Source organism: Dendrobates tinctorius, unplaced genomic scaffold (assembly GCF_039654945.1).
Source record: "Dendrobates tinctorius isolate UK_male_01 unplaced genomic scaffold, ASM3965494v1 ptg000301l, whole genome shotgun sequence".
Classification (NCBI taxonomy): Eukaryota; Metazoa; Chordata; class Amphibia; order Anura; family Dendrobatidae; genus Dendrobates; species Dendrobates tinctorius.
Window position 1 is genome coordinate 823,264 of NW_027361968.1, and position 27,873 is coordinate 851,136.

At 44.8% G+C, this 27,873-nt stretch overlaps 1 protein-coding gene across 3 annotated transcripts; it reads left to right on the forward strand.

Annotated features, from left to right (window-relative positions):
* On the forward strand, window positions 1-27,164 carry LOC141073441 (uncharacterized). Of its 3 annotated transcripts, XM_073560655.1 has the most exons (12): window positions 1-127; window positions 8,055-8,129; window positions 18,956-18,997; window positions 19,122-19,196; window positions 22,185-22,226; window positions 22,318-22,364; window positions 23,454-23,679; window positions 23,905-24,084; window positions 24,190-24,206; window positions 25,244-25,514; window positions 26,278-26,454; window positions 26,834-27,164. In XM_073560655.1, the coding sequence occupies exons 1-12, from the start codon at window positions 97-99 to the stop codon at window positions 26,845-26,847; spliced, it is 1,197 nt and encodes a 398-aa protein (XP_073416756.1). In that variant the 5' UTR covers window positions 1-96; the 3' UTR covers window positions 26,848-27,164. The 3 variants fall into 3 exon arrangements, with proteins under 3 accessions (XP_073416756.1, XP_073416757.1, XP_073416758.1); XM_073560656.1 differs by lacking the exon at window positions 8,055-8,129; XM_073560657.1 differs by lacking the exons at window positions 8,055-8,129; window positions 18,956-18,997 and having other exon boundaries at window positions 4-127.
* The last annotated feature ends 709 nt before the right edge of the window (window positions 27,165-27,873 follow it).

The window sequence follows — 27,873 nt, forward strand, 5'->3', positions numbered from 1 at the left end:
CCTGCCGCACACTGTGACTGTGACTTGTGCAACTTTGATAATTAAAAGCAAAACTGAAAGTAAAGACAGAAGAGAAAAACAAACTGCAAAAAGCAGATGACAATGGAAAGAAGAGCGATAACAAGAGGTAAGAAATCCCAAAACTATATAGAAAACTATCATATAACTATATATAGCGGGATCCTATAACTACATAGAGAGGGATCCTATAATTCTATAGAGAGGAATCCTATAACTATATAGTAATCATAAATAACTATATATAGAGGGATCCTATAACTATATAGAGGGATCTTATAACTATAGAGAAGGATCCTAGAACTATATAGAGAGGGATCCTATAACTATATAGAGGGATCTTATAACTAAATATAGAGGATCCTATAACTATATAGAGAGGGATCTTATAAATATATATAGAGAGGGATCCTATAACTATATAGAGAGATCCTATAACTGTGACGTCCATCTGCAAATCTGGGCTGCAATAGGGACAGCACCCTGAGAAACCCCGAGACCCTTAACCCCTATACAGGGATCTGGAATTGTAGCAAGGCCCAGGGGGTGGCTGTCTAGAGGAGCAGTGGGCCAGAGCAGGACGGTCGCCAAGGAAAAAAGGCAGGGAATCAAAAACGTAGACAGAAATCGGGAGAGCAGCGGAGGTACCGAATCGGCAGGCAGTGGCAGAGTAATGGGTCGCCCTCCCAGGGCCGTGGGGTACTCGGTACTGGGCTGGTGTCAGCGGGATGTGTCACAGCAGCGGTGACCCGGTCCGTGGCCCTGGGCGCCCAAGTAATGGGGGAATTGAAATGGTGGAATGTAGTTAATGGAATAGTTTGTGACGCCACCTGTGGTGTTCGGCAAGTGAGGTGTTAAGCCGACGCTGCTTGCAGATCCTCTGGGGCTGGTGGTGTGTTGCAGCCAAGATGGTGAAGCTCCCCACAGGTGGAGCTGTAGTCCCAGGACAGTGTAGATGTGGAATTAGAGGAGAGGCACAATCGGTGTAGAAACTGGTACCCAGATGTAGCGGTGCTGGGTGCGCTGGCGCAAGATTGAATGGAGGACACCCGGGCATCTAGTTCCAAAGCTTTACTCACAGTCTGTAGTGCCCGCTTCCATGCCGTGTCCTCCAGGTCAGGGACTCAGTCAACCTCCAGGCAAGATGGAATGCTCCCTTCCAACACTCCGCCAACATGTGCCTTTCTGAACGTCTCCTCTATAGCGCCTTTAAGTGTGAAGATCTCCTAGTACTGAGTTACACTGGAGTTCCTCCTTAGCGATGTTCCCAAGAACTCTACTTGTACGGCAGACAGCTGTAGCCTGCTTCAGGGACTCCCTACTCCTGAGTCCCGGCTCACTATCCAAGTTGCTGTTGTGCCCCCGAGTCGTAGATGGGAGTAGTGCATTTACAGCCCACTACTCCACCGGTGTCTGCTGCAGGACCATTAGCATCCATACAACCTCGGGGACCAGGCCCCGGCCTTGCGCTTAGAACTTCTAGGCAGGGTTCTCTCCTAACCCACATCCTCTGTGTTCCCTTTCACTCCTTCATTCCATTCTAATCTCTCTCTCTTATGGAAGATCAGGTTTCAGTTCAATGTCTTTCTCCATCTTTCCTTTCCCGTGCCAGCAGACCCAGGTCACTGAGGTCTGCTGCAGCACCTCCTTCCTCCATCCCTCTCTCAGGGATCTCCTTTCCTCACTCCTTTCCTCACTCCTCTCTGTGTGGCTTCCTCTCTCAGACTCACCTACTGACTGACTGACTGAAATTCTAAACCTTCCCGCTCTTTTATGTATTCTCAACACCATCTGCCTCCCAGCACGTTTCGTGTTCCAAGCAGGGAGCCACCAAAGGTGCTCTGCTACACTCTAAGCAAGGAGCCGCAATGTAGCTTTGCTGTACTACTCTGTTGTGTGGGGTGCGAGTGTTGGAGCGTGGTCAGAAGCCTCCAACTTACCTGGATGCTGGGGCACCACACCTCAGGAGGAGGTGCAGTACCTCTGTGGCAACTGAGCCTCAGGGGCGCCACGGTAAACAGTCCAGGCCAAGGTCACAAAAATGAGAGAGTAGCAACGGTACAAAAACGACAGGCAGTAGCAGAGTCGAATATCCAGGCCAAGGACACAAACCAGGAGAGTAGCAGAGGTACAAAATCGTCAGGCAGTAGAGGGGTCAGAAATCCAGGCTGAGGTCAGAGTCAAACAATAGCAAATCACACCGTAGCACACAGGGGAACCAAGAATATATCTGGCGGCTGGCAAGACCAGTCCCAAGGTGTTTGAGGGATCAGGTCATCCCTCACAGGTTCCTGGACTGATGATGTCATCAGGACCGCCCCCAGGTCCAGGCCGGATGGTGATGCACCAACCTCTTCATGACTGACAGAGGAGCGGAGCCTGCGTCCACCAGATGCCTGCGCAGGAGCCCCTTCTCTGTCGCCGCCATCACTCGGGGGCGAACCACGGCACCTCCCAGTGGCTGAGGTAGGAACAGCAGGCCCCTAGTCAGACGGCGACGTGACAGTCCGGGGCCTCCTAGTGCCCGAGGCCGGGACAGCAGGCCCCGAGTCTGACAGCGACGTGACAGTCCGGCGCCTCCTAGTGCCCGAGGCCGGGACAGCAGGCCCCGAGTCTGACGGCGACGTGACAGTACCCCCCCTCTAAGAGGGGCCTCCGGACCCTCAAAACTCGGTTTGTCAGGGCGAAGGAGATGAAATCTCCTAATTAATGCTTTAGATTCACTAGTAGGATTTTTTATGGATTAAAACGTGCGCTGCCAGACCATCACTCCTCACAAATTGTGTGCTTAATATATTTATTTCCCAACGCGTTTCGAGGTCATAAAACCTCTTCCTCAGGGGATGACATGTACAGGCAGGTAAAGACATTGCCGGTTTTATACATACACAGTTCAAATATTGGCACCAAGAGTCACATGTTGGGAAGGGGATAAAGGTCAGAGGTCATCAGTGTAAATGTTTAAAAACTTAGTACATCCGACCTTTTCTGCGGGTTCGTTTAGCGCTTTCTTCATTCTTTTATGTTTTATTTCTCCTTTATTTTTCTTCACTCTCTCTTTTTCTTCTCAATCATTTACCTGAAAACACACCAAATGAATTAATTTTGTCGGATGTACTAAGTTTTTAAACATTTACACTGATGACCTCTGACCTTTATCCCCTTCCCAACATGTGACTCTTGGCGCCAATATTTGAACTGTGTATGTATAAAACCGGCAATGTCTTTACCTGCCTGTACATGTCATCCCCTGAGGAAGAGGTTTTATGACCTCGAAACGCGTTGGGAAATAAATATATTAAGCACACAATTTGTGAGGAGTGATGGTCTGGCAGCGCACGTTTTAATCCATAAAAAATCCTACTAGTGAATCTGAAGATTTATGGCCACAGCGTGGTCATTTGGATGTGCAGCAAGCTGACCGCGTTTCTTTATGTCTGTTACTCTCCTATATACGGTGAGTATAAATTATTGTTTGAAATCTTGGTTTTCTCAGATAAGACCCTATTGCGCTTTTTTCCTTGCAGTTTCAATTATTCTAATTAATGCTTTGGCATGGATGTTCCCCACGGGGACCCAGGACCTCTCCTCCGGTCCGTAGCCCTTCTAGTGTACAAGATACTGTACGGACCCACTCACAAGGCGGGAGTCAAGGACACCCTGGACTTCATACTCCAAGGTACCCCTGACCGAAACAGAAGGAGGAGGGGACTGGACAGGATGAATTGGGGAGCGATACAGCTTGAGGAGAGATTTATGGAACACGTTGGGCAATTTGAATGACTGAGGGAGTTTTAAACGGAAGGCTACCGGGTTAATCACCTCTATAATTTCGTATGGACCAATAAATCTGGGACCCAGTTTGGCAGACGGCACTTTAAGCTTGATGTTTTTGGTGGAGAGCCAGACCTTGTCTCCAACTCCCAGGTGCGGCCCCTTAGATCGCCGTCTGTTCGCAGCCGAAGCCTGTCTAACCTGGGCCCCTTTCAAGTTCGAGTTTACCTCAGACCAAATCGTTTTTAAGCGATGTATATTTTTCTCTACCCCAGGGAGCTCCGACATCCTGGCCGAGAATGAACCAAAGCGCGGATGCAGTCCATGGTTGCAGAAAAAGGGGGTAGTTTTAATGGAGTCCTGGTACCGATTATTTAGGGCAAACCCAACTAATGGCAGATGTTCCACCCAGTCGGACTGATGTTTTGACACATAACAGAGAAGGTATTGCTCCAGAGCCTGGTTGGTACGCTCAGTTTGACCATTGGTTTCGGGGTGGTAGGCCGAGGAGAAGGACAACTCAATACCAATGCGTTTGCAGAACGCCCTCCAGAACTTTGAAATGAACTGGGTACCCCTGTCGGACACAATATTGACCGGAGCACCGTGCAGACGTACAACATGCACAATGAACAGTTTACTCAAAGTTTCGGAGTTAGGTAACCCCGACAGGGGGACAAAATGACACTGTTTGCTGAACCTGTCCACCACCACCCAGATACACGTTTTCCCATCTGAGGATGGCAGGTCCGTAATGAAGTCCATGGAGATGTGGGTCCATGGACTCTCAGGGGTGGGCAAGGACTGGAGCCAGCCGGCAGGGCGATTATGGGGGGACTTGGCGCGGGCACAGACTTCACACGCTAAAACAGTCTTTACAGTCCTTAACCACCGTCGGTCACCAAAAATTCCTAGTTACCAGTCTGGTGGTATTATTTAGACCAGGATGGCTTGCCAGAACAGAGTCATGCTATTCTTTAAGAATTTGTAGGCGAATCATAGCTGGAACGAATAATTTTTTGGGGGGCGTAGTGTCAGGAGCTTGTTCTGGGGACCTACAGATCTCCTCCAGAAGGTCCAAAGACACTGCAGACACAACAATCCCATTGGCCAATATCGGGACTGGTTTACAGTCCTCGGCTTGTGAGGGGCAAAACTGCGAGAGAGGGCATCGGCCCTCACATTTTTAGTACCAGGGCGGAAGGTGATTATGAAATTAAACCTAGAGAAGAACAAGGCCCACCTTGCTTGTCTAGGATTTAGTCTTTTAGCTGACTCCAGGTAGGTCAGGTTCTTGTGATCAGTAATTACAGTGATCATATGTTTGGCGCCCTCGATGAAGTGGCGCCATTCCTCGAAGGCCCATTTAATTGCCAATAGTTCCCGATTACGTATATCATAGTTTTTCTCAGTGGCAGAGAATTTGCGGGAAAAAAAGCACATGGACGAAGCTGAGTGAGGGATGCAGTGCCTTGCGATAGCACTGCTCCCACTCCGACTTCAGAGGCATCTACTTCTACAATAAATGGGCGGTCCAGATCAGGCTGAACCAAAACTGGGTTGGCCACAAAGCACTCCTTTAGCGTAGAAAATGCCTGAATTGCCTCAGGGTTCCAATTGGTCAAGTCTGCCCCTTTCCGGGTCAGATCCGTGAGTGGCTTGGCAATCTCTGAGAAACCTCTAATAAACTTGCGGTAATAATTAGCAAACCCTAAAAATCACTGCAGCGCTTTTAGCGATCTGGGTTGTACCCAAGCTTTAATAGGTTGAATCTTGGCAGGATCCATGTGGAACCCTTTGCCTGAGACCATGTACCCTAAAAACTGTACCTCCTCAGCAAAAAAACCCCACATTTCTCTAGTTTAGCAAACAAGGAGTGTTCACGTAGTCTTTGTAGCACAGAACAGACGTGTTGAGCGTGTGTCACAGGTTCAGCAGAGTAAATCAAAATATCAACTAAATACACGACGACATACACCCCACAAGTGTCTCAGAAAATATCATTAACGAAGTTTTGAAACACGGCAGGTGCGTTACTGAGTCCGAACGGCATTACAAGGTACTCAAAGTGGCCAAGGGGTGTATTAAACACGGTTTTCCACTCATCCTCCTCTCTTATGCGGACCAGATTATATGCCCCCCGGAGGTCAAGTTTTGTAAACCAACGGGCTCCCATTAGCTGATTAAAAAGATCAGGGATGAGTGGAAGCGGATACTGGTTCTTTATAGTGATTGCGTTTAATTCCCGGTAATCAATGCAGGGTCTGAGACCACCATCTTTCTTCTCCACAAAGAAGAACCCTGCCCCAACTGGTGAAATGGATGGGCTATATAGTCATTCATGGCCTGATGCTCTGGACCGGAGAGATTAAATATTCTCCCTTTTGGGAGACGGGCATCCGGAATCAGATCTATAGGGCAATCATACTTCCTTTGTGGGGGTAACTTCTCAGATTCTACAACAGAAAAAACATCCTCATAGTCCCTGAAAGCAAACGGTATGAGGGGGCTTTTAACCTTAACTTGGTTTACTGCTAATGATATTCAGTTATCCTGACACTGCGAACTCCAGCGCACATCACCCAGGTGCCAGTCAATTACAGGATTGTGCTGGCGTAACCACGGCATCCCCAAAATAACTGCAGCAGATAAATTATCCATCACAAAAAAATGACATAAGTTCAGTATGTAATGTTCCCACAGACATAGCAATTTTGGCCGTAACAAATTTAACCCCCTCCTGAATAATAGACGTGCCATTAATAGCCGTGGTTTTAATAGGGGCATTAAGTCTTAGCAGCGGTACACCAAGATTCCTAGCAGCCAAAGAATCCATAAAATTTCCTTCAGATCCACTATCCACATAAGCTTTTAAACACAGAGATTTCTGACCAAATGAAACAGAGATGGGCAATAAAACTTTGGCCGCATCTGCAGGCAGTACCTGAGCCCCTGGGCAACCCTGGCCAGAGCTGCCCAGGGGCCAATGTCGCAGGAGTGTGGATCTCTGGCGTTCAGCTTTCTTCCTGAAGTCTCCAGAGTGCAGCATGCTTGTGCAGGAAGATGGGAGTGATCCTCCAAGCTGTGCACTGAAGCAAGTAACAGGTGTTTAGGCCAACAATCAGCTCAGGCAGGAGAAGAAGGGAGAGAAAAAAAAAAAAAAAGTTCAGGGGGACTGCTTTTGTATATGTTGGATATATACACAAGAAGCAGTTTGTTTTTTTTTGCGGCCGGATATAATGTGACGTCCGTCCGCGAATCTGGGCTGCAATAGGGACAGCACCCCGAGAAGCCCCGAGACCCTTAACCCCTATACAGGGATCTGGAATTGTAGCAAGGCCCAGGGGGTGGCTGTCTAGAGGAGCAGTGGACCAGAGCAGGACGGTCGCCAAGTAAAAAAAGGCAGGGAACCAAAAACGTAGACAGAAATCGGGAGAGCAGCGGAGGTACCGAATCGGCAGGCAGTGGCAGAGTAAACAGTCCAGGCCAAGGTCACAAAAACGGGAGAGTGGCAACGGTACAAAAATGGCAGGCAGTAGCAGAGTCGAATATCCAGGCCAAGGTCACAAACCAGGAGAGTAGCAGAGGTACAAAATCGTCAGGCAGTAGAGGGGTCAGAAATCCAGGCTGAGGTCAGAGTCAAACAATAGCAAATCACACCATAGCACACAGGGGAACCAAGAATATATCCGGCGGCTTGCAAAACCAGTCCCAAGGTATTTGAGGGATCAGGTCATCCCTCACAGTTTCACGAACTGATGATGTCATTAGGATCGTCCCCAGGACTAGTCCAGATGGTGATGCACCAACCCCTTCATGACTGACAGAGGAGCGGTGCCTGCGTCCACCAGATGCCTGCGCAGGAGCCCCTTCTCTGTAGCCGCCATCACTCGGGGGCGAACCAAGGCGCCTCCCAGTTGCCAAGGTAGGAACAGCAGGCCCCGAGTCAGACGGCGACGTGACAATAACTATATAGAGGGATCCTATAACTATATAGAGAGGATCCTATAACTATATATAGAGGATCCTATAACTATGTAGAGGGATCCTATAGCTATATAGAGAGGGATCCTATAACTATAGAGCGGGATCCTATAACTGTATAGAGTGGGATCCTGTATCTATAGAGAGTTGAGATCACAGATTGCTCCTCTGATATTTGATGCTTTGGACTTTTTTGGCTTCGGATTTATGAGCTTCAGAGCAGAAATCTCGTCACCCAGATAATTCTCAGCAGCTCAACTCCATCTTTTATGTCTTAGTTTGGGGTGAAGGATCTGAGATGATAAATTCAAAGAGTGAAGAAGAATCATCAGCAAAACAACTAAAACTCTCAGGTAAGACATGGGTTACATATGTGAGACACAGAAGAGCGCTAAGGGGAAATGTTCTCCTTGTGGAGAGCGCCAAGGTGTCATCTTCCCATATGACTTAGGATGAAAGCCAAACTGGAAACTCCATTTGCAGACACGTTTCATGATGTTTGCCCCTCATCAGTGCAAAGCACTCTCCAAAAGCAGAAATGTTCCTCCTTAGATCCCTATCAGAGGCCTCTTATAACGACAAATCAGACCTCCTGCTTTGCGCTGAGGAGGGACGAACACCCGAAACACATTTCAGAACTGGAGTGTTTGGTTTGGCTTCTTATTGTAAGCTGCGTGTCAAGACTCGTTAAATGGTCAATACTGACTTTTAGGATTGCTATATCCAATCTGAGGCGCTAGATTTCTAGAGCTAGTAATCTCACACAGAATAGAGGAATGACCGAAACGCAGGGAATTGATGCTGGTCTTTAGGAGGAGCATAGTGACCGTGCCCCTTCCTTGTCTTCTGAGCCCCCAGATGTTACTTGCTGTGTGTCACCCACATGTTCACGTTGCATCCACATTTCTTACTGGTTCTCAACATGATGGAAAATGTAATTCATGAGAAGAAATGGTCTTCCATTGGTCCTTGGTCCAGATCTAATGGTCACCAGTAGTGATGAGCGAGTATACTCATTTCTCGGGTTTTCCCGAGCATGCTCGGTTGTCAACCGAGTATTTTGGCGTGATTTGCGGCTGTGTGGCACCCCAGAGTCCGGTTGCCATAGTGACATTGCCTTCTTCTAAGGGGTGATGTCATGCCTGGAGGCAGGAGGGGGGGTCCAAATGCCAGGTAACACAGTGTACATGACAATTCCTGCTGCAGGCCAGAAAGGGGAGGTTCCTTATAAATTCTGGCCAGCAGGTGGGGTTATTGAGTCAGTAAAATGACAGCTGAGAGAGTAAACTAGAGAGTTGTCATGGAAACGAGAGCAATTGGAGCTCATGACAAGACAGTTGGAGTTGGTCTGTAGAGAGGGATGGGACAGGAGCAGAGACAAGGGCTCGGGGGAACTAAAATTGTGTATAGCTGACCCCAGAGCGGAGTGCAGATAAAAAGGGACGCCAGAGTCCTTGGCTGGGCAGGAGCTGTATGCCCTGACAGCTGAATCTCGAGTGCAGGGGACTGCAAGTTCCTTGGCCACACTGAACACCTGAAGGCACGGCAGCAGACCAAGAGGCCGGGGCTGACAGTGAGCAGGACGGTGCCCGTGATATAGACTCACGCTGTCTGACATACAGGTTAGCAATCATCACGCAGGAGAGGGCCGCAGCTTAGCTACAAACAGCAGGGACCCGAAAACAGCGCAGAAAGAAGGTCCCCAATCCCACCTGGCAGGGTGGATCCCCTGAATGCCTCTAGGCAAGCCGGACTCCATCTGTCATTTGTAATTGGTACCCCAGATTGCATCTACTTTCAAGTGAAAGGTAAAGAAAACTGCACCTCTCAGTGTCCTTCATTTATTCTCTGCACCCCAACGTTCACCATCATCTGAACAATCAAATATATTTGCCCTAGGGCCCTGCTCTACCCGTGGGAAGCTGAACCATCTTTGCTGCGTCACCATCAGCCCCAGTGGACCAAAACAGCAGCATCGGCTGCCCATTGCCGAACACCACGGGTGGCGTCACGACCAAGCACCACATAACTATTCTCTATTTCTTACTGGACGCCCAGGGCCATGGACTGGGTCACTGCCACCGTGACATCCCCTTTAAAGAACCTGACCAGCCCGGTACCAAGTAACCTAAGGCCCTGTGGGGCGCACCAGCTGCTAGACAGCCTGAATACATATGGAGAATTCCGAGCAGCGAGTATACTCGCTCATCACTAGTCACTAGCTCAATGTCGGTGCCTTTCATGGAGGGCAGGAAGAGTATGGCATTCTTACATTATCAGTAGAAATGAAGGCATCTTTTAAAATGTGAGTTTGTCAGCTTTGACACATTGTTCCCTGAAACTTTATTTACTGTGAATCGAAGATGCACCATATGCCCTGGAAAGGAAAGTGTAACACTCTACGGTCTCCTAGGACTGTATACAAACCCTTTCCAGCTTGCAAACATACACTCACTGGCCACTTTATTAGGTACACCATGCTAGTAACGGGTTGGACCCCCTTTTGCCTTCAGAACTGCCTCAATTCTTCGTGGCAGAGATTCAACAAGGTGCTGGAAGCATTCCTCAGAGATTTTGGACCATATTGACATGATGGCATCACACAGTTGGCGCAGATTTGTCGGCTGCACATCCCTGATGCGAATCTCCCGTTCCACCACATCCCAAAGATGCTCTATTGGATTGAGATCTGGTGACTGAGGAGGCCATTTGAGTACAGTGAACTCATTGTCATGGTCAAGAAACCAATCTGAGATGATTCGAGCTTTATGACATGGCGCATTATCCTGCTGAAAGTAGCCATCAGATGTTGGGTACATTGTGGTCATAAAGGGATGGACATGGTCAGCAACAATACTCAGGTAGGCTGTGGCGTTGCAACGATGCTCAATTGGTACCAAGGGGCCCAAAGAGTGCCAAGAAAAAATTCCCCACACCATGACACCACCACCACCAGCCTGAACCGTTGATACAAGGCAGGATGGATCCATGCTTTCATGTTGTTTACGCCAAATTCTGACCCTACCATCCGAATGTCGCAGCAGAAATCGAGACTCATCAGACCAGGCAACGTTTTTCCAATCTTCTACTGTCCAATTTCGATGAGCTTGTGCAAATTGTAGCCTCAGTTTCCTGTTCTTAGCTGAGAGGAGTGGTACCCAGTGTGGTCTGCTGCTGTAGCCCATCTGCCTCAAAGTTCGACGCACTGTGCGTTCAGAGATGCTCTTCTGCCTACCTTGGTTGTAACGGGTGGCAATTTGAGTCACTGTTGCCTTTCTATCAGCTCGAACCAGTATGCCCATTCTCCTCTGACCTCTGGCATCAACAAGGCATTTCCGGCCACAGAACTGCCGCTCACTGGATTTTTTTTCTTTTTCGGACCATTCTCTGTAAACCCTAGAGATGGTTGTGCGTGAAAATCCCAGTAGATCAGCAGTTTCTGAAATTCTCAGACCAGCCCTTCTGGCACCAACAATCATGCCACGTTCAAAGGCACTCAAATCACCTTTCTTCCCCAAACTGATGCTCCGTTTGAACTGCAGGAGATTGTCTTTACCATGTCTACATGCCTAAATGAACTGATTTGCCTCCATGTGATTGGCTGATTAGAAATTAAGTCTTAACACACAGTTGGACAGGTGTACCTAATAAAGTGGCCAGTGAGTGTATATATATGACTCTCACTGCTGTGCTATCACACACCATCTGTAGAGTTTCTTCAGTGTTTTATAACTTTCTACCTTACTGCTGAGGTTTGAGCTGTAATGTCCATTCACTATCCAGACTCATCATAAAAATGGCAGCTGCATTCCCAGCTTTGGCTTTTCTACAGGCTCTGACAGTCCTTTCTGACTTGCTGCACTATACCATGTCACAGTTGCAAGGCATTATGGGAAAGCTCATATGGCCTCACCTGGGATCATTTAAGCCTTTTCTATGTATTGTGAAAGCTAGCACCAGACATTTGTAGTGATTCACACTAATTGAATAAAAACATTTTTTTTTTTTTAATAAAAAATTGTCAGTAATTTGGGGTATAGTGACTCTTCTCTGGAGATGGACTTGTAACCTTAATATTGTTGATATCGCTTAACAATTTTGGTTCTCAAGTCTTCAGATAGTTCTCTTCTCCTCTTGCTGTTCTCTGTGCTTACTCCGGGTTCTCCGGTTTCCTCCCACATTCCAAAGACATACTGATAGGGAATTTAGATTGTGAGCCTCATCGGGGACAGTGATGATAATGTGTGCAAACTGTAAAGTGCTGCGGAATATGTTAGCGCTATATAAAGATTATTATTATTTATTATGTTTCTGTGTCAGCAGTGGGTCCTCCTGGGTCTCCTGCCATAGCGTTTCATTTCATTCACATGTGAACAGATAGTTTGCGCTGACACTGATGCACCCTGATTCTGCAGGCTCAGCTTGAATTTCTTTGGACCTTGATTGAGACTGCTTATCCACCATCCGGACTATCCCACGGTACAACCTTTCATCAATTCTTCTTTGTCGTCCACATCCAGAGAGATGTCCAATTTGCCTTTTTTCTATGTATTTTTTATTGTGTTGTTCCAATACACACAAAGGAAATAAATTTTAGTTTTTTTTAATTTTTTTTTATTTTTAAACATTTTTTTTTTTACTTTTGGCATGCTTCAATAGCCTCCATAGGAAGCTAGAAGCATGCGCAACCCGATCGGCTCTGCTACATATGAGCGATGAGCAGATCGCCCATATGTAGCAAATTTACTCCTGTGCTTTCAGCGCCAAACACCGGGACTGTTATTCACTGTCCTATTAAGGGAATAGAAGAATCCAGGATATCTATAAACAGAAAGATAGTGAGGAAACACTTAGCTAACCTAAATGAATTCAAGTCTCCAGGTCTAGATGAATTACACCCCACAGTACTGAAGGAGATAGCAGAAGAAATTTTTGAACCCCTCTCCATAATCTTTGAAAATTCTTGGAGAACAGGAGAAGTGCCAGAAGACTGGAGAAGAGCAAATGTTGTTCCTATCTTCAAAACGGGGAAGAAGGTGGACCCAGGCAACTATAGGCCAGTGAGTCTGACTTCTATCCCATTGAAGATCTTTGAACAAATTATTAAACAACATGTATGTCAATACCTGGATAAGAATGAAGTGATTAAACAGAGTCAGCATGGGTTTGTAACTAATAAGTCATGTCAGACTAACTTAATTTCCTTCTATTACGGTATCACTGATTGGGTGGATCAAGGAAATGCTGTAGATATAGTATATCTTGACTTCAGCAAAGCATTTGACAAAGTCTCTCATACAATCCTTATTGAAAAAATGACTAAGTATGGAATGGACAAGGCATCTGTTAGGTGGATTCATAACTGGCTTAGTGATCGGACCCAAAGAGTGGTCGTAAATGGCTGCACATCCAGTTGGAAGAATGTCTCAAGTGGGGTACCACAGGGCTCTGTCCTGGGCCCTGTATTGTTCAACATCTTTATCAACGATTTAGATGAAGGAATTGAGGGTAAACTGATTAAATTTGCTGATGACACAAAGCTAGGAGGGATAGCTAATACTAGAGAAGAGAGAGAGGATTCAAAAAGATATAAATAAACTGGAGAAGTGGGCAGCAACTAACAGAATGGTTTTTAACAGGGAGAAATGCAAAGTACTACATCTGGGCAATAAAAATGAAAAAAGCATATATAGAATGGGAGGAATAGGGCTAAGTGACAGCACATGTGAAAAAGCCTTGGGTATACTAATAGATCACAGACTGAATATGAGTCAACAGTGTGATGCAGCAGCAAAAAAGGCAAATGCAATTCTAGGATGTATTAACAGAAGCATACAGTCTAGATCACGTGAAGTCATTATTTCCCTCTACTCCTCTTTGGTCAGACCTCATCTGGAATATTGTGTCCAGTTTTGGGCACCACATTTTAAAAAAGACATCAACAAACTGGAGCAAGTTCAGAAAAGAGCGACCAGAATGGTGACCGGTCTGCAAACCCTGTCTTATGAGGAAAGGTTGCAGGATTTGGGAATGTTTAGTTTGCAAAAGAGAAGACTGAGAGGAGACTTAATAGCTGTCTACAAATATCTAAAGGGCTGTCACACTGTAGAAGGATCAACTTTATTCTCATTTGCACAAGGAAAGACTAGAAGCAATGGGATGAAACTGAATGGGAGGAGACACAGATTAGATATTAGAAAAAACTTTTTGACAGTTAGAGTGATCAATGAGTGGAACAGGCTGCCACGAGAAGTGGTGAGTTCTCCTTCAATGGAAGTCTTCAAACAGAGGCTGGACAGACATCTGACTGGGATGATTTAGCGAATTCTGCTTTGAGCAGGGGGTTGGACCAGATGGCCCAGGAGGTCCCTTCCAACTCTACGATTCTATGATTCTATGATTCTATGATTCTATATGCCTGGAACAACCATAGAAGTCTCATAGAGACCTCTGGTTGTCCAGGCAACATGACGCCGACCCCCGATCACATGACGGGGGTCGGCGATGAGGTCATTTCCGGCCCGGCGGCCGGAAATGCTATTTAAATGCCCGCTGTCAGCTTTGACAGCGAGGTTTAACTAGTTAACAGGCACGGGTGGACAGCGATTCTGCTCGCTCCTATTGCGGGCACATGTCAGCTGTTCATAACAGCTTACATGTCCTGGCTTTGATGCGGGCTCAGCGGCGGAGCCCTCATCAAAGCAGGGATATGTCTAATGACGGACTGCGTCCGTCATTGAACATTAAGGGGTTAAGTATAGAAAAACTGTATATCCCAATGGGTTAGTTAGATAACTAACATAGATATGTATAAATCTATGTATACCACATGGGAAAAGGAAACAGGGGTTTTAGAATATTACATACTAATAGTGGTGTACTGCTGCTGGCGTGATGCCAACCCTGATGCACATTTCAGAACAAGCCGTTGTCAAGGCACTGTTCAGATATCATCATCATTGCCCCCTGTTGTGAACTCATTTTCTGGTCTGCCTCTGGTTTCTGGTGAAGGAGCTGGCTGTGTTGACAGAGGAGTCGTGAGTTCTCTTTCCGGGCTCCCTCTGCTGGTGGCAGGAGGTAATGAAGCTGATCTAATTAACAGAGACCTGCCACCTGATAATGATGACGAGGATTGGACATCTGGAGTCTCAGACTGGATTTAAGACAGCCGACTCCCTTTTCCCATGCTGGTGATTTTTTTCCTGCCTCCTGAGGTTCTAGTTTCCAGTTCAGTTCCTGCCTTCTCAAGCTAAGTGTTCTCTGCTATTGTTCACTCTTGATTTGTCTTGGTCTATTCAGTTTTTTGTGTGCTTAGCCAGCCCCGGCTGGGGCTCCCTCTGAGCATCAGATGTCATGCCTGGTTGCATACCTGCAATACATCATGGGCCTCCTGATGAACTCCTTTTACGGGAGGGAAACGCGTCGAGGCGATTTTTCATTGGCCATGAGCTAAGCAATTTTGTTGATTTAATACTTGGGGATAGTGCAATTTGAGCCGGGTGATCAATGGCTTATTGTTTTTGGGCATGAAGCAATATGAAAATATGCTGTTATGGGGGATTAGAGGTAATAGCAGCGGTTGGTGATGTGAGAAATGTTTATTAATGCTGTTTAAGAATACTCAGATGGTTGTATATCTGTTTTGATTGATACCTTACCCCCTTTATTTGAAACTGCCTTTGTCAAAGTACTATCACCCCGCCTACTATATACACTCACTGGCCACTTTATTAGGTACACCATGCTAGTAAGGGGTTGGACCCCCTTTTGCCTTCAGAACTGCCTCAATTCTTCGTGGCAGAGATTCAACAAGGTGCTGGAAGCATTCCTCAGAGATTTTGGACCATATTGACATGATGGCATCACACAGTTGGCGCAGATTTGTCGGCTGCACATCCCTGATGCGAATCTCCCGTTCCACCACATCCCAAAGATGCTCTATTGGATTGAGATCTGGTGACTGAGGAGGCCATTTGAGTACAGTGAACTCATTGTCATGTTCAAGAAACCAATCTGAGATGATTCGAGCTTTATGACATGGCGCATTATCCTGCTGAAAGTAGCCATCAGATGTTGGGTACATTGTGGTCATAAAGGGATGGACATGGTCAGCAACAATACTCAGGTAGGCTGTGGCGTTGCAACGATGCTCAATTTGTACCAAGGGGCCCAAAGAGTGCCCAGAAAAAATTCCCCACACCATGACACCACCACCACCAGCCTGAACCGTTGATACAAGGCAGGATGGATCCATGCTTTCGTGTTGTTTACGCCAAATTCTGACCCTACCATCCGAATGTCGCAGCAGAAATCGAGACTCATCAGACCAGGCAACGTTTTTCCAATCTTCTACTGTCCAATTTCGATGAGCTTGTGCAAATTGTAGCCTCAGTTTCCTGTTCTTAGCTGAGAGGAGTGGTACCCGGTGTGGTCTTCTGCTGCTGTAGCCCATCTGCCTCAAAGTTCGACGCACTGTGCGTTCAGAGATGCTCTTCTGCCTACCTTGGTTGTAACGGGTGGCAATTTGAGTCACTGTTGCCTTTCTATCAGCTCGAACCAGTCTGCCCATTCTCCTCTGACCTCTGGCATCAACATGGCATTTCCGGCCACAGAACTGCCGCTCACTGGATTTTTTTTCTTTTTCGGACCATTCTCTGTAAACCCTAGAGATGGTTGTGCGTGAAAATCCCAGTAGATCAGCAGTTTCTGAAATTCTCAGACCAGCCCTTCTGGCACCAACAATCATGCCACGTTCAAAGGCACTCAAATCACCTTTCTTCCCCATACTGATGCTCGGTTTGAACTGCAGGAGATTGTCTTGACCATGTCTACATGCCTAAATGCACTGAGTTGCCGCCATGTGATTGGCTGATTAGAAATTAAGTCTTAACACACAGTTGGACAGGTGTACCTAATAAAGTGGCCAGTGAGTGTATATTGAGGTGATTTTTCAGTGGCCATGAGCTAAGTTCTTACATATTTGTTAATTTGCTGATTTTTTTTTTTTTTTTTTGGGACATTGCAATTTTGAGCCTGAGCGATCAATGGCTCATTGTTTTGGGCATGATGCAATATGAAAAATGTGTTGTTGGGGATTAGAGGCAATAGCAGCGCTTTGTGATGTGAGAAATGTACATTAATGCTGCTTAAGAACATTTAAATGATTGTGTATCTGTTCTGATTGATATCTTACCCCCTTTACTTGCAACTGCCTTTGCTAATGCACTATTATCCCGTACACTGTATACATCGGTTTGCAGATACATTTTTCTATTATTATTAAAACATTTTTTGTCTTTGGGGGGGATTTTTTCAGGGATAATTCTAAGTTATTACCCCTGTCTCCCTTGGCCAAATGTTCTGACACCCTCTTTCCTCTTTCTGGGTGAGAAGTGTAGGGGTCAGTAAGGGTCAGCCCACGTGGAGCGGGGGCACCAGAGTAACGTAGGGTGTAAAAGCTCCGCTGTCAGGCAGGGAGACAACTAAATAGGGCTATTTAGACCCCTTTTCCTCCCAAAGCAAATGTTTACAAATCTGCCAAAAATTAGAGTTTTTTCCAGTTACTATTCCTTACATTTTTGTCTTGGTGGTTTGTGGCATGGGGTTATTATCTATTATATTTTTGTCCCCGGCCATCTGTTGTACTCCAAGCTGATGTTATTTAGATAGGAGTCAACAAGGTGATTAGGGAGAGCCGCCGAGGAGCGGGGGCGCCATTTCCGTATCAAGAGGGTGCCAACCTCCGCTGTCAGGTAGGAGAGAGATATAGGGCCCTATAGGGACAAATAGGTTTGTGACCCTCTACCTGACATTGGAACGACTCTCTAGTGTTTGTGGCTGGATCTTGAAAATCAACAATAAGCCTATTTTTGTTTGCCTGTTTTTTGAAGTTTTGAAAACTTTTTAATGATTGGTCAATAAAGTATCTTTTAAGGATTGATTTTTTTGCATATGAGCCGTTGAATAATTAATCCAGAATTATATTTATTAAGAATTTTTGTTTCCTCCTCGGTGACCCAATCATAACCCATGACTGGGGCTGTCAACCTACATTCTTCATCAGTACTGTAGAGATACAGGGTATGTAGGTCATCTCTTGTCCGCTGGCCCAGCTGTCTTAAGAAAGACTGCATAGACCAGGCAGGGCTCATACCACTGAACACCCTCTCTCTTCCCGTGGGCAGAACACTACTCAGATAACAAAGGGTGAGGGTAAAACAGTGTGGCATTAATTTATTGAACCAACAACACACAATAGCATATAGAACAGTCTCAGCAAATACCCAAGATGGTGCAAATTACAGAGTCTCACCCTTCTACTGACTCGCCAGGATTAAAGCTGCTTCCAGGGCAGACTATTCCCACCAGTGGCTCTACTCAGAGAGGAGGTAACGACAAGCATAGAAAGCTAACTGAGAGCAGTGAGGTATGTGGCAAGGTGACCTGATTGTCCCAACCTGGATTCTTCAAGAAGTCTCTGGGGTTTCAGTGATGATCAATGAAGAAGTCCTGTATTCTTTCAGCTGGGGCAGTGGTCCCCTGAGCTGAAATCCTGTAAAGTCTCTTGGAACAGAGGAAAAAGTTTCCTTGTATAGTTCTCAACTGTCCTTTAACCAGCATCCAGAGGTCAAAAGAAAGATGTGATGAGGTTAACTCACATTGTTTTATTATGTAATCTATTTGCATAGTTTTTCTGCCTCTGTTGCACAAGTCAGCAAACTAGCTGGCCTGGACAATGTGTAATCAACATACCAGTAAACATCATTGTTCAATGACCTTCTATCATTGTCTTGCAAAGATAGCAGACAGTAAGTTGTAGAAGCTGATTTAAGATGCAAAACCTTAGTCACTCATCCATTTAGTAATATCACTTTAACTTACAAGTAGAGTGAGCACTTCAGACAGCAGATTATGATTCTGGGCCTATTGAATCTATGTCTGGCATAGTTATGAAGAATTGCCCTGTCGTCACAAGAACGTCTTAGGAGATTGGTCCTGCTCCCGTCACGATTTTCAGAGCTCAAAGGTTTTAGAGGATGGTTCCATATCTGTCTCTAACATAAACTGTCAGTCTAGAGGCCTCCTACCCTCCTACCAGACACTAAGAAAATATAGAGTAGAACAATCACTCGTATATACTTGTATAAGATTTATCAGATAATATATTTCTATATTATAGAAAGAACTGTAGAAAATGTTCTAGAAGATCCTTCGCTGCCAGGTAAAATATCTTACTATAGATAAATAAAATAATTAATATATTGATTTTGCAACTATATAAGCAGAATTAGTTCAGAAAATCAGAAAATTCTAGGAGCTAACAGCTATTTTCTTTTATATTATAGTTTCAGATGAAGGATCTGAGACGATGAATCTGAAGAATGAAGAAGAAACATCGGCAAAACAATCAGAACCCGTAGGTAGGAAATCAGCTACTTGTGTGTTCCAGATGTAGTCATTCTTAAAAGAACAAGGATATCACTTTGCTGACTTAAAGGGTTGTTCAGGATGAGAGATGGGCGGACACCTGGATGTTTGGGTCCAGCGGGTTTGGCAGAACAGTTACAAAAAGTTTGGGTTTCGGTACCAGAACTGTACTTGAATGGGGGGCCCGAACATCAAGTGCTTGGCGGTGAAATCTTCCTTGGTGGTCAGAGAGACTCAGTTCCCATGCTTTCAAAACACAGTGGGAGCGCTCAGCTGTGATCGGATGTATACAATTTACCTCCAGTCACTGGTGTCAGCTGATAGGACTACTGATCCCATCATCAGACACCTGCTGCCACTAATAACAGCGAGAGTACTATAACTAGCCAGGTAAAACTCACAGCTGGGGGCTGCAACCCTCAGCTGTCAGCTTCAGCAGGGTTGGTTATCAAGAATAGAGGGGTCCAAACGCTGTTTTTATAATTATTTAAAAAAATAATTACAAAAACGGTGTGGGGTCCCCCCCATTTTTGACAACCAGCCTTGCATGTATATTGCCCCCCCCAGCCTAAAATTAGCAGCCTGCAGCCCGCCCAGAAAAGGCACATCTATTAGATGTGCCAATTCTGGCACTTTGCTCGACTCTTTCTCACATGCCCTGTAGCGGTGGCAAGTGGGGTTCATATTTGTGGGGTTGATGTCACCTTTGTATTGTCAGGTGACATTAAGCCCTCAGATTAGTAATGGAGAGGCGTCTATAAGACACTTATTCATTACTAATCCTATAGTGATATTGTAAATAAAGACAAAGCCAGAATGATGTCCTGTATTAGAAATAAGAGTAAACACAGCTTTACTTTTTTATTTAAAAATAACAAACACAGTTATACTGACCTAACGCCTAATTCCACTGAATCCCTCATCTCCTGTAATAAAGCGAAAATGAAAAAACAACAATATCGCTCACCTATCCGTCGTTCTGTCCCACGCTGTAATCCATGTCTGGGGGATAAACAATTTTCAACCTGGACGGTGCCAAGATGCGACCTTCCAGGCTGAGATCCACTGGTGATTGAACTGCTGCGAGCACAGCCTTAGTGACCAGCGGTGATGTCATTGAGGTTACCTCCAGTCACTGAGGCTGCATTCCCTACCGGACTGAACTGCCATGGCATATCATAGTTGTCTTTCTCACAACCTATGACACGCACTCACATACTATGCTGCGTTCTCCTCCACGCTTACATACTGTGCTGCTCTCTCCTTCGCGCTCACATACTGTGCTGCTCTCTCCCCCATGCTCACATACTGATCTGATCTCTCCTCCATGCTCACATGCTGTGCTTCTCTCTCCCCTGCGCTCACATACTGCACTGTTCTCTCCACTGCTTTCTCTTCTTTCCCCAGCAGGATATATGTTTTCTCTTCCTCCTTCATTGGAGTTGAACTCTGGGAAGAAGTCAGATAGTCTTCTGAAGTGAGTGTCCCTCACTGTTGAGTATTTGGTGCAGTGTAACAGGAAGTGGGTCTCATCCTCCAGGGCCTCCTGGTCACAGTGTTGGCACAGTCTTTCCTCCCTGGGCTTGTAGCTCTGCCTGTGCCGGCCGGCCTCGGTGGCCAGACTGTAGACACTGAGTCTATGCCAGCTGAGGATCTGGCAGTCTTTGGGTTCTGGGAGTTTCTCCAGATATGAAGCCAGTCTGTAGTCTCTCTGTAGACTGTGGTACATGGTCAGTTTTTGTGAGCTGCTGATATCGTTCTTCCAGTCACTGACGTACCCCTCCCGCCCCTTGTGTACCATCTTCCTGTTTCTGGCTTTTGTCAGGTTGTTTTGGTTGACTGTTTGGTCAGGTTGGGTTTGGGTGAGCTGTGCCGGGGGTCCTGGTTTGTGGGGACCACCTATATGTAGCATGGCTTTATGGTGATGGGAGCTTGGACTGCTACTCTGTAGGTGAGACTGGAAGGACAGCGCCCTCTTCAGGACTGCTAGGTGCAGTGGGAATCTGCCCAGCTCAGCCCAGCAAGCACTGCTGGAGGTGCTCCGATGGACCTGGAGAAGGTACTTACAGAATTCCAGGTGGAATATTTCTGTTGGGCTGGAATCCCACTTTGACCTGTCTGGGTATGTGTGAGGGCCCCAGACTTCACTGCCGTACAGGAAGATTGGGGTGATTATGGCATCGAAGATTTTTAGCCAGACCCTCACTGGTGGCTTTAGATGGTAGAGTTTCCTATGGATGGTATAGAAGATTTTGCAGGCCTTGTCCTTTAGGGTCTCTCTGGCTTGTTTGAAGCTCCTTGACTGGTGAGTTTTCAGGCCAAGTTAGGTGTATTTGTCCTGTAAGTGTAAAGTTGTTTAGCACAAATGGAGGGAGCTGGTCTGATCTTGGCTTTCTACTCTGGAACACCATGATATTGGTTTTCTTTGAGTTGATTAGGATTGCGCATGTGGAGTTGAATTTCTCCAAGATTTCCAGGTTGTCTCTGTTGATGATAGCAACCGTAGGTCATCTGCATACAGCAAGAATTTCACCTGGGCGTCATGGAGTGTGAGACCTGGTGCTGTGGAAGATTCCAGAGCGGTGGCCAGCTCTTTCATGTAAATGTTGAAGAGCGTTGGGCTTAGGCTGCAGCCTTGTCTGACTCCACGGCTCTGCTGAAAATAGGCCGTTCTTCTACCATTCACACTCACGCTGCAGCTGTTCTCGGTGCAGGAACCTTTGATGCCATTTATCTATCTGGAAACTAGAAAAATCATCAGCGAAACGACTCAAACTCATAGATAGTAAATTAGTTTATTATGTTATGTAGAAGTGAGGAACCATAGCACACTAATAATACCCCTGCCCACCACCCCACCTATAGAGCCCCCAGATGTAACCAGCTGTGTCCCCGACATGTTACCACTGTATTTTTATTACGGGGGAATTACAGGATGAGAGGGACCATGATCAGTAACTCTATTTTACAATCTTTTCTAGGTTATAACGAAGAGTTTGAGCTTGACGACCCCCCAATGTCAGGTGAGTGCTTACTGTATATAGATCTGTCCTCATCCATTAACCCTTTGTGTGCTGTCGATCATGTTTTTCACTTTTCTTCTCTATTTTTCAGATAATTGGAAATATGTAAATTGGCAGAAATGTGCTTCATCTTTGTGGGTAATGTCTATTATGTATTATTATTATTTAGGTTGGTGGGTGCTGTGTGGTGTTTAGGGACGTTACTTCTTGAGATCCATCATTGTAAATTCCTTTTTAAAGCATTGCACACTTGCAAGATCTCATTTTTTTACACTGGACGCAATGTTGCTCCTGTCATCTCTATAGCAAAATTTCGCATGAGCCTTCCAGTGGACCAACTATATTTTCAGCATTCTTTGGTGAATTATTCTTCTTTTTAATATTAGAGGAAAGATATTAATCCAGAAGGATCAAGAGTGTAGATAGAGAGGGTGCATCGATGGTCCCTCAGCCAAGTGCTTGTGCCTTAGGGGCCAAAGGTCTCTGTATCACATACGATGACCAAATATTATAATGGCCATGATAGATGGGAGTCTGTAACAGAGGTTTCATTGGGCTCAGGTGCTCCAAGATCCATGTGTTGTATCAAAGTAAACCCAGTACTCATTGTCATAGAAACTATTAAGATCTCTGAAGCCACTAGTGAAGGTCCCCCTTCCCCCCTTCCCACCTCCTCTCTCTCTTTTCCAGTGGAACAAGAGCTTACAATCTTAGCTGCCTTGAATATGAATCGCAAAGTTGACATAGAGGAAATTACATGTGGTTGGGAAGTGACAAATCTAATTAAAATTCGTTTTGAAGCCAATATTCCCTACAGAGTACAGGTAATAAGACACACAAGGTCTTTTCAGAAGGTCAGATAACAAAAGGGACATATGTTTACACATAGATAGAGAAGTGGAAGAGTTCTTGTGTCCCAAAGGAAGTACATCCTGAGTTGGAACTAAGCTTTTGTTCCATTCAAGGAAAATGCTATACATTTACAGCAATGTAATGAGTAATGCTTCCTGTACTGGTGGTGTGTGAAGGAGGCTGGCTAACAGCTAAACCAGCCCCTTTGTCTGACCAGTCATCAATAGAGACAGGGGAGGGAACTTTCTTAGATGTTCTTTTCACACAGAGATTTATTGATATTATGACTCTGGAAACCTTTTCTTGTTACCATCCATATCCACTATTGATGAATGAAATATCCGTTCTGATTCTCTTACTTCTTACGAGTCGCAGGTGGTGACTAAATCTCCGTACTCATGTGACTGGATTAAGGACGTGCTGAAATCAGAAATCTTCAATGAGTATAAAAGTGATGAAAAGATGGAAACCTTTAAAATTGGTGAAGATTGGAAATTCAGGAAAAGCGTCTCCTCCTGCTCTTGCGTCATGTTCTGTTTTGAAAGTGACCAATGGGATTCAGAGTCATCACGAGAAGTGGAGGATTTGTCTTCTTATTATGGTAAATTTGCTTTCTGTCTAGTTTTGTGTATCACAAGCGTAGATGAAGCCCTAGATGCAGACTAGACCTCCAGGCTATTGTGACCAGTCCGTATCCAGAAGTTGCTGTGTCTCTATCAGATAAATGTGCTCCTATAATGTAAGACATTTCCAAAGTCTCTACTGTTTAGACTTGCGGCTTAGATTGAGTCTTTCTGAATATTACCTTTTGCTCTTTGACTTCAAGGCCTGAAAAATGTTATAATTTTGCTGAGTGAAAAGACTCCAGACAATTGTCCTCCCGGGCAGATGAACGGTCAACACAACTTTCCGGTTCTAAATTTCTCAAAACAACAAATCGCCTGGTATAAAGACCATCTCAAGTTTTACAGCATGAAGATCGAGAAAATGAAGACAATTTTAATAGGTACCGTGAGTCTAAGTCTAAAATCCTTCCACAGAATAAGATTAGAGGTTGAGGTGTCACGCAACGCACATTGTGAATTTCAGCTTTTCTGCACCTTTGTTCCAGGTTCGGCTTCCTGGACGGTAAGAGACGACTCTTCGTAATGCTGCTACATGGACACACATGAGAAAACTGATGGGGATTAGATGAGATGTCTACAAGAGGAGAAGAGGGAATGTCCACAGCTCCTTAGACAATATTCTAAGTGTTGTCAGATGTCTCGATGTTAAGGAATAACTTCATCCACATTATTAGGATGGTTTTGCATTTTATTAGAAAATTTGAATCGTAAATTCAAAATTGGAAAAAATTCACCTTGTTTTGAAACGCTAAGATTAACAAAAAAGTCCACAAAGTTTTCACATGAATAGAGACGAGCCAATGTTTTTAACTCTGAATTCACCGACTTCACCAAATATTTCCAACAATTCATTTTGTGGCACCACTATAGTGACGCAAAGCCTCCAATTGCCCTGAAAAGACATGTATAACATTCTGAGGTCCCCTAGAACTGTATCCAACACATCGTAAACTTTTTAGTGCAAATAGAGCCTTAGTAATGTCAAATTGTCCTATATATATTTGGCTATGGCTAAACATTCTTCACTGCTCTTTGAAAAGTCTTTTCAGTGTTTTATGGCTTTCTCTCCCTATCTGTATGGCTGAGCTGTGAGCTGCTATGTCATCTTTCTATTCAGATTCACCGCAAAATAGCTGCTGCATTCCCTGCCTTGGCTTTCATAGTGGCTATGTTAGTGTCCAATTTATGTTGATTTGCACAATTCACAAATTCTTCACATTTACTGGGTTCAGCAAATTCCTAAAATTTCGATATGAATCAATTAGCATCATTTTGATTTGCTTCTCTCCAAACATGAATGATTTATTTAGCTGGCAACAAGTCTGAGGAACCCTGCCACATTCTTTTTTTTGGTATACAGCTGACAGTATTGGATATGATTCTATAAGTGATGCACACATTAGGCACATTTAGGCAGGATTTCATGAAATAAGATTTCTCAATTGGCAAATTCTTCCTGTAGAAAAGAATAATAAATCTCATGGGTGATCATAAAGGATCTCAAGTTGACGTTTTTCTCTATGGTCCTTCTGACTTTAGCAGGGCCATAAGGTTGGAATCTTTTCAAGATCTTCAGAAAGTGAATATGAATGGCTGAAGATGAAGCTGAAATCTGAATATTTCCGAGGTTCTGTAGAAAACGTCCAGTCTTATTATATTTCCAACAGAGGCTTCCAACAGTTCATGACTGACGTCTCTAATTGTACCTTTGGAATCTTGTATCACACCAAAAACCGAGGGAGGATCAATATCACAGATGTCACTGATTCTCTGTATGACGAAGAGCTGGACTACATGTCCTCGATGATGAGTAAGTGACAATGGCACAGACTTTTTACGAGGTCTTATAGGAGTTGCCAAACCAAAAAAATGATACATAAATTTGGGAAAAACATTAAAATACTAATATAGTTCCATTAGTTGGTTCTTCAATCCCCTCTGGTCACAGGTTTGCCAGTAACTTCTTAGCTCTGGTGATCAACACATAAAGTTTCCTTCTTCGGCAGGTGGTCATTACCTTGTGTGTTGGCATTGGTTGGCTGCTCATTTCCTTCGCTTAGTCACCCCCTCTTCTGGGTCAATACTTTTGTCGTGACCTCTTCACACACAGACCTGACGATGTGTCAAAACAAGAAGAACACTCCTGCCTGGAACACAAGTTGAAGCGGAGCTGCCTACCTGATGCCAGAGGGGATCGGCCACCAGACATAATTAAAGTATTGAAATTATTTCTAAACTTTTATTTTTTTTTTATTACACAGCCACTTTAAAGGGTCTGTAGTGTCTCTTATTTCAGGCTTCATTTGTAACTTGGGTCTCCACTGATTTACTTGGTATTTTTGGTTTTGGTTATTTAGTGTTTGACGTATTGGTCTTAGATTTGGATTTGGTTCCTCGGTGTTTGGGTCTTCAGGGTGAAGATCACATCTGCAGTAGAAATCATCTCAGATGAAAATGTACAAATACGAATCAATTAGTACCATACATTGAGGTATTTTATGCTCTGATTGGTTTTATAGATTACATATTAAGGTGATGAATGACTCCTTGTGGATTTTTTTACATTTTTTTAGATAAAAATGTGATTGTGGTGGTCGATGACCTAAATAATGGTAGTGATGAGGAGAAATCACGGATCTTAAGCAGCCAGCCCTCTATTAAAGAGAAAGCTCTAGACTTGTTCCTGTTCACCACGGAGGAGAAGACACTTGTAGAGCCCCTGGTGAAGATGAGAAACTCCATAAACAGAGGTAAGAGGATTAGTAATGATGAGGGTCATCCACTAAATGGGTTTTCCCATGAACATGATACCTTTCTATAGAATAAAACTTGGCTTATTTTTGTAATGGGGACAATTAAAACAAATGTGTTTGCAGCATTCTTCAGATATATCTGGTGATATTGCCCTCGCTCTGAGGTTTAGGAAGAAGGTTTAGGTAAAGAAAATCCTTCATACCCCTGTGATGATAAAGTATGAGCCCAGCGAGGACTCAGAAACCTGAAGTTTCTTTTATCTGCCGCCCCTAAGTTCAGTTCCAGCGTGTACATATTGGTGTATCAAGACGGAACATCACTGCACCTAATCATTCATCTAATTACTTTTCTTGATTTTTTTGTCTGAAACTTAAGGAACAATAAAATAAATGAAGTTTATGTGAAAATGGAGTGAAGTTCTGGAGAACATTGGGCTACAGACAAGGAGTCCGGTGTTGTGGTCCCTGGTCCCGCTGATTCACGCTCTGTATACTGGGTGGACATCGTTGGCTTTTGGCTTCTTCTATGAAGTTTTTATTGTTATGTTTTTGACATTTTACGTCTCATTATTGTATAAGAATTTCATCTCGCCTCCTGCACCTTAGACTGAGCTCGTCATGAGAGCAGATATCCGCTGCTGCACCGTGTACGACGTTGTCGCTCTGTTGAGATTGATGTAATCAATAAAGAAAAGTCTTCAGAGAAATCTCCAGAATTAAACGTGTGCACTGTTAAAAAGGATGCGTCGGTGTGCCGGGATGTAATGTTCAATAAAATCCTTCCACCTGTCCATCATTACAAAAGGAACGAAAAGTCCAATGTGTAGGAGATACTAGTATGTATATGGTCCATGAATCCAATGTGTAGGCGATACCGTATGTACATGGTCCATAAATCCAATGTTTAGGCGATACTAGTATGTACATGGTCCATGAACCCAATGTGTAGGCGATACTAGTAAGTACATGGTCCATGAACCCAATGTGTCAGATGAACAGACCGCTGGGGCAAAAGTAATTGTGTTCCTGCCAAGATGCCAAAATGGGAAACCTCTGGTTCGGCTAATAGCATTTTACTTATCACCTGGACCGGGCGTCTCTATTACTTTATGACCTGGGTGTGGCGTCTACCTTATAACATGACTCAGGTAGAACTTCTTCATTGTTTTTTTCTGGGGTAGGCATCATTCTTTTTCTGTGACTTTGACATGCCTTGACCTAGCTGGGTCTTCTGCTTTGTCCTACTACATGGGCTTTCTTCTGCGCTACTTTTTTCTGGTTGGGTCTTCCTTATTTAAAGCGAATCTGTCACAAGGTTTCTGCTACCACATCTGGCTGCAGGGCAGCCAATCAACAAGTTTTTCCTGTGTGGGCACTTCCGGCCCCATCAAACCCACGTCAAGTATTGGGATGACT

Excerpts from the sequence above, each read along its gene's own strand:
- LOC141073441 (XM_073560655.1), top strand. The coding sequence starts at position 97 with ATGACAATGGAAAGAAGAGCGATAACAAGAG. Across the intron at positions 128-8,054 it reads AAGAAGAGCGATAACAAGAG|TTTGGGGTGAAGGATCTGAG; the intron begins GTAAGAAATCCC and ends TTTATGTCTTAG. Across the intron at positions 23,680-23,904 it reads GGATTTGTCTTCTTATTATG|GCCTGAAAAATGTTATAATT; the intron begins GTAAATTTGCTT and ends TTTGACTTCAAG.